General features: G+C 36.8%; 1 protein-coding gene across 1 annotated transcript in view; it reads left to right on the top strand.

The window, feature by feature from the left end:
- Nucleotides 1-8822, top strand: part of PIK3CA (phosphatidylinositol-4,5-bisphosphate 3-kinase catalytic subunit alpha) — a 46985-nt gene extending 38163 nt beyond the window's left edge. The window contains exons 11-20 of the mRNA XM_065410550.1: nucleotides 62-226; nucleotides 863-966; nucleotides 2838-3009; nucleotides 3413-3519; nucleotides 3989-4110; nucleotides 4853-4931; nucleotides 5822-5992; nucleotides 6850-6967; nucleotides 7171-7322; nucleotides 8429-8822. Coding sequence (XP_065266622.1) covers nucleotides 62-226; nucleotides 863-966; nucleotides 2838-3009; nucleotides 3413-3519; nucleotides 3989-4110; nucleotides 4853-4931; nucleotides 5822-5992; nucleotides 6850-6967; nucleotides 7171-7322; nucleotides 8429-8699 — 1461 coding nt within the window. The 3' untranslated portion in view covers nucleotides 8700-8822. The remainder of the gene's footprint in view (nucleotides 1-61; nucleotides 227-862; nucleotides 967-2837; nucleotides 3010-3412; nucleotides 3520-3988; nucleotides 4111-4852; nucleotides 4932-5821; nucleotides 5993-6849; nucleotides 6968-7170; nucleotides 7323-8428) is intronic.
- The last annotated feature ends 412 nt before the right edge of the window (nucleotides 8823-9234 follow it).

Raw genomic sequence — 9234 nt, forward strand, 5'->3', positions numbered from 1 at the left:
TGTCCATGCAACTGCTTAAAATGTCTGGATTATGTTGGGTTGTTGTTTTTGTTCCACATAGATGTACTGCTTGGTAAAAGACTGGCCTCCAATCAAGCCAGAACAGGCAATGGAGCTTTTGGACTGTAATTACCCTGACCCAATGGTGCGAGCATTCGCAGTTCGGTGTCTGGAGAAGTATTTGACAGATGACAAACTGTCTCAGTACTTAATCCAACTAGTACAGGTACCCTAGCTTGTTCTGTTAAATTAGAGGTTATGTATATTTGTTGTTGACAATTGTTTTTAATTGTTGCTTCTTAAATCTGATGTAGCAAGAAGAAAGAGAAGAAATCTTGACAAACAGTAATTCCCTAGTGATTCTGGGGAATAGATAATAAATACAGTAGTTGCAACCTTGAAAGATCAAACCTGGTTTATTTTCTGTAAATAGGATATGAGATGTTAGGACCCTGCAAGGAGATACAGAGCTGTACTGCTGATTAACATTGGCAGCCAGACCATTTGTCTTTCTGTAGCATGGACTGGGCAGGTTCCCTGAAGAGGCAATTGTAGAAACCTTAGCAAAATGAGGCTAAAATTTGGTTGGTGTCAGTTAAGTTAACAATAAAGGAAATGTCAGATAGGTGGTAAGTTTGGACCTTATCCAGTGTGTGTACTGTTAGGCAGGGTTGGAACAATTCCTGCTAACATTTACGAACTCTAAAATATGAGGGCCAGACATTCTTGAGTTATAAAATCCTTTTCCAGAATGTGGCTCTTTTTTTATATAGTATGTTGTCTGGATGTGTATTATCCATGGAAATATTTGCAAAATGAAAGCTACAGTTCCAAATTCTCATTTCTTCTTACCCATAAATAGGTTCTGAAATATGAGCAATATTTGGATAATCTGCTGGTGAGATTTTTACTCAAGAAGGCACTGACCAATCAAAGGATAGGACACTTTTTCTTTTGGCACTTAAAGTAAGTTTGTTTGGGAAGTTTTTTGGGTAATGGTGGGTTTCCACCAAGCTATACCACAGTAGTTAGAGGTATGAAATGTCAGACTAAAATGTCCTTTTTTCTTAAGTTATTACCTACCATACGTTTTTTGTTTTGTATTTTGTTTTTTGTTTCCTATATAAGCAGCATGACTCCCCAAACAAAATTAGTTCTCAAATCTGTAGTCAGTTTAGGTGTCTAGAAGTTTGGAAAGATACAGAAGATAATAAACTACCTTTTTTCCCCCCCCCTGGTAGTAGCCAGCATTGTATCTAAGGTAGGAATGTTATGCTCAGTCATTGAAGAGAACTGAATTCCTTCTCTGATGGGCTGAGGGTATAAATTTAGGGCCCCCTACTCCCTCAATCCACAATAGATCTCCTACTGTTCTCAGTGGAAGGTTTATACAAAGATCAATAACTTTTAATTATTATTTATTTATTCAGGACCTTGTTATTGCATTTAGTATCACTAAGAAAGTATGCTCCCCTTTAAGAGCACCATTCTTCATTGGTCTTCCTCCTTTAGCCTCTCTTCTGTTTCTTTCAATCTTTCCTGTCCTCCAGTTAATGTTTACTGAAGCAGTCACTCTGGCTTTACTGTATACTTATTCTGTTCCTATGGTTAGACCTTTGTTGTTGCACTATATCCTACTTAGTCCTGCCATGAGTGCAGGGGACTGGACTAGATGACTCTCAAGGTCCCTTCCAGTCCTATGATGCTATGTCATGATCATTGTTCCACTTTGTCTTTCTACTTAAATCACTGCTGAAAGTGTAATGAAAAGTTTAAAAAATAGCTGGTGCGTGATGTTGAAATTTAAATTAAGATTGCTGAGGAGTTAGTAACTGGATATGTACAGTGTGATTATCAGCAAATTCCACATGAACATAGCCACTGTAGATAATTAGCTCATATCCGTTGCTTGCTTTCTAAATTTAAGATATTTCAAATTACTTTTATATGCAAGAGCCTTTTAAAATTGCCTGTTGTGAAGAATGTAGGAATTATTTGTATTTTATGAATATTTTTTATATATATACACACCATGTGGGTTTTGAAGTTACTGTGCTGCTGGCGAAAGAGTAACTACGTTAAATCAGCCATAGTTAACTTACTTCTCTAGGAACCAAAAGTTAATGGTTGAGTGTAGACAATCCCGATGGACAGTTCTCAAATGGACAGTGGAGCTGATAATTCCTTGGAGGTTTACCTCCACTAATGTGGAATTGGGTTGACAGGCCCCATTGCAGGGGAGTGCAAGAGCTCCACTTGACACCCTTAGAGTTTCAATGCAGGAACTTTCAAACAGAGAGATTGAATGTAGTTGAAAAGCTGAGCTTCTGAGTCATAGAGATAGAGGGTCTGCAGAGAAGCAGGCAGTAACTCGGTCCCTGGGAAAACAGGAAGGGTGTCAAGGCTAAATTAGGCCTACTTGGTTGCATGAGGTAAATGCTATGTTTGGGCAAGACTGTATGCTTTTGTTATTTTTAAACGTTTTCTCTCTGCTTGTTATGTTCCTGTGGATGGATAAATCATACTGTTTTGAACAAGCTGTTCTGTCCCTGTGTTTAGCAGGGGATCACAGCTCCCAGAGTGGGGTCTATAGCAGAGACCAAAACCAGTTGGACCTGCTGAGGTAATATGGGGGGTAAGCAGGAGACGCTGTTGCCTGATCTGTTCAGTCTAAAAGTGGGCTGAATTGTGGAATTCCATTCTGAGAGAAGTGCAACTGTAGGCCTGTCTCTTGGAAATGGTGCCCACTGAGAGAAAGGGCACAGGGACAGCATCAGCCCTAAACAGTAATACCTGAAAATGTTCTTCTTTTACCTGAAAATGTTCTCTTTTGATAGGTCTGAAATGCACAATAAAAATGTAAGCCAGAGATTTGGTTTACTTTTGGAGTCCTACTGTCGAGCATGTGGGATGTACCTAAAACATTTGAGCAGGCAGGTGGAGGCTATGGAGAAACTGATAAACCTCACAGATATTCTCAAGCAGGAGAAGAAGGATGAGACACAAAAGGTATTACTGTTATCAGAATACAAGAATTAAGTATGTTTAAAAGTAGTTTAATAAGAATTGGGTCTTTATTTGGTTAGTTAAAACAGTGTGGTATTGTTTACTCCAGTAAATAATAAAATTCCTTACCAGGTGTTGGAGATATTTTTACTGTACCCACTGTTGTTGGCCAGTTGAGTAGGTCATTTAAATAGAAGTTATGTCATACAACTATTCTCAGGTAATATAAAAATAATGCTTCAGTTCTAGTGATATGTGGCTAATGTGGGATTGTTGGTTTTTTTGGTTTTTTTTAACACTTGCATTACACAAAATTACAGCTTAAATCAAAATTAAAACCCAGCATGTATGTACATCTTTCTCAAATAATCAAAAAGCTCTCAAATTAAATGTGATTACCGTTCAGGTACAGATGAAGTTTCTTGTTGAACAAATGAGGCGGCCAGATTTCATGGATGCTTTACAAGGCTTTATTTCTCCTCTTAACCCTGCTCATCAGCTGGGAAATCTCAGGTATGTTTTTCGCTTTTGGAATTTATCAAAATATTTAATTAGACCATTTTTCTGAAATTAGTGCATCTTGGAAAAGATTTTAAAATTTGCAAATGTACTAAGAAAATTGTATAGTGGATACTTTTTTTTAACCTTAAGCCAGTAGCATCAATAAAACAACTTTAAATGACCACAGAATAATGCTTGCAATTTTTGTGAGGAACCTTATTATTTGGCCAGAAGTGATGCTGCCTGAAGATTATATACAGCCAGTTCCCTTCTCAGGCAGCACAAGTTAGTGCACTTCTTGCTTTAAGTTTAAGGCTCATGAATGAAAATTGGTTGTTAACTGTCCATCTCGGCCCATCCAGTGTCATATCAGCCATAAGTGTTGGGGGAAGGAAAGGTGAAGAGAGCAGGAATATTACAAAAACACCATTCACTAATGTCAACAATATACTTATTTAGAAGAAATCTTATCTTTTTGTAGGCTTGAGGAGTGCAGGATTATGTCCTCTGCAAAAAGGCCACTGTGGTTGAACTGGGAAAACCCAGATATTATGTCTGAACTGTTGTTTCAAAACAATGAGATCATCTTTAAAAATGGAGATGGTAAGGGCACAAAATACATACATATCCTGGTTAACATATTCCAGAGAGTTGTGTGTTTATACATAAACTTCTCTTCTCATACCTTGCCTGTTGACTTTAAATTTTTTTCTAAATAATTTGTAGAATACATGTTAGAGAAATAAACATACCTTGTTTGGCTTTGCTAATTAGAGTTTCTAGAGAAATAGGCATGTAAAAAATGAACAGACAAACACATGCACAGTATTTTTGTAGCTGTGCTCCTAGGCTATTCTTTTTCAAACACTCATTCTCTCTTATAACAATATTTTGAATTGTTTTTTCCTCTTAGAACATGACTCGTGTATGCACTGTACTTTCCGTAGTATTGAAACTGATTTGTCTAATATTTTCTTACGCTTACCACAGTATTATTTAACTGTAATACTATTCAAATTTTAAAATGCTTTAGAATATTTGCTCTAATTTGTAAAGCCATGTTTGATATCTATCTCATTAATCCAGGCAGATTTTAAAGTTGTATCTTAATAATCGGTCTTGAAACTACCCCAACTCTTTTACATTAATTCTTAAACCTTAAAGGTTGCTTTTGACTTCTGCATAATGATAATACATTTTAGAGAACATAACTTTAGTGAAATACACAACCTACTGTCCCGGTCTAAAATATATTGGAAAAAACTAAATAAAATGGCATGTTACAAAAAGCTTTCGTGCTGATCTTATAAAATCCACAACATCTGTATGTACTTGAATATTTCAGATTTACGCCAGGACATGCTGACACTTCAGATCATTCGAATTATGGAAAACATCTGGCAAAATCAGGGTCTTGATCTACGGTAAGCAACAGAGAGTATTCTCAAGTGCCATTCTTAATGTTGTCTGTTTAACTTATTCACTACAGCTGGTTCCCTTCCTTTTCCATGAAAAACAATTGTAATACTTAAAATGATTTGTAAGCATGTTTCTGTATGTTATACTGTAACTTTTATAGCTTCAAGATATCCAAAATATTGGGGTCTATAAACTGATCAGTGCCTTGTGTGAAAATTTATTTTGGTGGCCTCAGTCCAGTTCCAAGGAAAGGCCATCAGTAAGACTAGCTTAAGACCAGCATTGCTGCAGTTCATGAGTTTCCATTACAATTTTATAATATTGTCAGGTAATAGCTCTGGAAATGTATTTTTAAAATTGCATGTGGGGGGTTTCTTAAAGTAGGCTTTACTTAAGCATTATTCTGTATTATGCGTTTCTGGTAGCACTCAGGTTGTGCTGAATGTTCCCTTTCTGAAAGTCTGAAGACTGTCCTGCCCTTAGTATTAAAGTCTGAAGATCTGTACAGAAATCTGTCTTGATAAATCCACCTACATTCTGAAAGTTCCATTAATGATTATTGATAATATTCAGAGGTATTGGGGAAACAATTAGTAATTTTCAGCTTAAATCTTTTCCCAGTATAAAACTAGGAAATAAATTGCCAGATGCAGTGGCCACAGAGTCAGGCACATTATTGAACTCTAACATTCTTGCACACTTTTTTCTCAACACTTCTGATGATACAGCTGTAGGGTTTTCAAATGTATTTTCAGCACTATGAAGTAAATCCAACAATAGATGGTATTGATCTGACTAAGGTTACTAACCAGAACATGTAAATTTTGTATTGTTTAAAATGCTTTCTGTCTGAAAACTTCTCTTTATTAAAAAAAAAAATTTTTTTTTCTTCCAGGATGTTGCCTTATGGCTGTTTGTCTATTGGTGATTGTGTGGGACTTATTGAGGTGGTGAGAAGCTCTCATACAATTATGCAGATTCAGTGTAAAGGTGGTCTAAAGGGCGCATTGCAGTTCAACAGCCACACATTACATCAGTGGCTCAAGGACAAAAACAAAGGAGAAATGTGAGGTTTTTACTTTTCATTTACTTATTCTCCTTTTTAATGTACCTGTTTGTTTTTGTTTTTTTGATGGAGGCCTCAAAACAGAAATATTTCATGCCCCCCTTCTTGAATGGGAAACTAAGGCTTGGTCTACACTTACCCCCCAAGTCGAAGTAAGGTACGCAAATTCAGCTACGTTAATTCGACATACCTTACTTCGAACTTACCGCGGTTCAGACGCGGTCCACACACGGCAGGCAGCCTCCCCCGTCGACTTCGCGGTACTCCTCTCGTCGAGCTGGAGTACCGCAGTCGACGGGGATCACTTCCTGGTTCGATTTATCGCGTCCACACCAGACGCGATAAATCGAACTCGGAACTTCGATCCGCAGCCGTCTAACTACCCGGTAAGTGTAGACTAGCCCTAAGTCATACAGCGATACTCTACACCTGGTATTTTTGCTATCCATAGTTCTCCTCTTGAGGTTAAGGCGTTGTGTGATATTTTTGTGACAATGCAGCAGTTGGCAAAAAATTGTCAATTTAAGATATACACTTGCACAAATATGTGGTTTAAATCTGAATTTGCATTGGTAGCTTATCAGTGAAAATTTCTTTTCTATGTCTTTAAAAAAGTTGCTCTAATGGTAAGTTTTTATTATTTTTTGATCTTACTTACAGGTATTATTGTATTCCAAGAATGCTGAATCTCTACCTAGCTTTTTGATTCAGTTCAATGATAAAATCCAAGTACTCTTGATTTGCATGGCTTCGTTAAGCTAGTATACACATATCCTTCATTACATGCATGTTATTTCTGCACTTCTGTGGTGTTAGAACTTCAGAAGAATAATGCCTCCAGTGTTTGTTTTCAACAGGTATGATGCAGCTATTGATTTGTTTACACGCTCTTGCGCTGGCTATTGTGTTGCTACCTTCATATTGGGAATTGGTGATCGTCACAATAGTAACATCATGGTGAAAGATGACGGACAAGTAAGATACTATTTTGCAAAAACCTCTCGCTTATGTAATATGTCATCTTCCATTTGTCTGATGTATAGACACTAATTGTATGGCATATTGGTGTTTGGATCACAAAATCCATGCAAAAACTAGATGAACTGATGTTACTATGAAAGCTGTTTAAATAAGCAAAATAATTTTAAAATGTGTAACCATTTTCTCCCTCTTTAAAGCTGTTTCACATTGATTTTGGACACTTCCTGGATCACAAGAAGAAAAAATTTGGTTACAAACGAGAGCGTGTGCCATTTGTCTTAACGCAAGATTTCTTAATAGTGATTAGTAAAGGAGCCCAAGAATGTACCAAAACAAGGGAATTTGAAAGGTAAGCCATTTTTTTTAATTGAGCAGTTATTTCACATAAATGAAAATATTTAATCAGTTTTTGTATATATTTGGGTATATCTTGTAGCAAAATATCTTTTAGATATAATAAAGAACCAATGATCTTTAATACTTTGGCCTATTACCTGAATCAAGCTATGTGCTATAAGACCCTGTATAGGTACATGTAGAGCTTAATGTAACAAAGAAACATAATGCAGGCATCCAATTTTACATTAATTTCAGTTGTGGGACACAAATCTTTCAAATTGTCCACCCAGGATAGATCTTTGTATGGTTCTCAGCACTCCAGTCCTGTGGGCCTGATCCTTCAAGGTGCTGATCCACAATTCCCACTGACTTTGCTGGATCAGACACATACATAACCACTTAAGGATACTTGATTTAAAAATGTAATTTTACTCAAGTGTTAGAACTACAACTGTCCTTGGTAAATTTTACTGGTGATGAGCAATTTTGTTTTAATGCTTAAAATATGTATTCTTCTTAGACTTGCGTAACTCAAATGGCTCAGTGGATTTCCTTAAACATCCCTAAATAATTCACCTTTTGAGAAAGCTTATGAACTGAAAATAGGGCTTTAGAAGCGAAGGCCTGTCTCCAATTTACCTGGTATCAATTAGTCACTGAAAAATCACTTGAAAATTAACCTAATCTAAGGGCAAATCTACACTACAGCGCTATATCGGCGCAGCTGCACTGATATAGATGCACCACTATAGCGACTCTCCCGTCGGAATAGCACTGGTGTGGACAGTGCAAAACTTGCGTTGCTGGGGCGGAGGTGCTTTTTCACACCCCTGAGCAATGTAAGTTAGATCGACTTAACCAGTAGCATAAACTTTCCCTAAGTGGAGGACATTTAGGAAGATGATACAATGAAGAAATTTTTCCAGTGCCATTGTGGCATTTACATTATATTAAAAAAATAAGTAAATAAATAAAAAACACCCCACAGAGTTGGCCTCTCAAACTTTTATAGTGGCCCACCTGCCTCTCATCGTCTGTTGCCTCCAAAAAATGAAAGTTCTTGTGGTTCCAATAGCACCTATCTTGAACCAACCAACTCTTGTCTTTCTTTTCAAGGTTTCAGGAGATGTGTTATAAGGCTTACTTAGCAATTCGGCAGCATGCCAATCTCTTCATAAATCTCTTCTCCATGATGCTTGGCTCAGGAATGCCAGAATTACAGTCTTTTGATGATATTGCGTACATTCGAAAGACACTTGCACTGGACAAAAGTGAACAAGAAGCTCTAGAATATTTCATGAAGCAGATGAATGATGCTCATCATGGTGGCTGGACAACGAAAATGGACTGGATCTTCCACACAATAAAGCAGCATGCCTTGAACTGAAATGAAAGTGAAGAATTTAAAAAACTGATAGCCCACTTATGGGTGCTACACTGCACTGTTAATATTTGTCAGCAGCAAAGACTGGTTGCATTGGAATTGCACAAACCACAGACGGCATTAGAATTTACAGCAAGAGCAGAGATGAAATATCCAGACGGTCAAAAAAAAAAGGGGGGGGGTTCGGATAGCACTAAAACTGTACACTTCAAAATTAAGCTTTCGTGTGATGTGCAATTTCATATTATGCCTTAAACTCAAAAAGGTAAACTTGGAAGATTGGCAGGGTTTTTTTTGTTTGCTTTTAATTTGGATAATTTGGGAAAAGGAAAATCATGCTATCATCAAAAATAGTCCATCACATATTACAGTAGGTCTAGTATCACTTTAAAGATTATGTAGGGTTTCAAAGAGTTGAAAAGGAAGAAAACTTAGTGTTTTCATGGTTATTTAAATAGTAGGTATAGTGTTGAAACTGAAGGCGTTTTCAGCTCAAAGATTTAAAAGATTAAAGTGAGGGGACAGTTCCTTTTAAATT

This window comes from Emys orbicularis, chromosome 9 (genome assembly GCF_028017835.1).
Source record: "Emys orbicularis isolate rEmyOrb1 chromosome 9, rEmyOrb1.hap1, whole genome shotgun sequence".
NCBI lineage: Eukaryota > Metazoa > Chordata > Testudines > Emydidae > Emys > Emys orbicularis.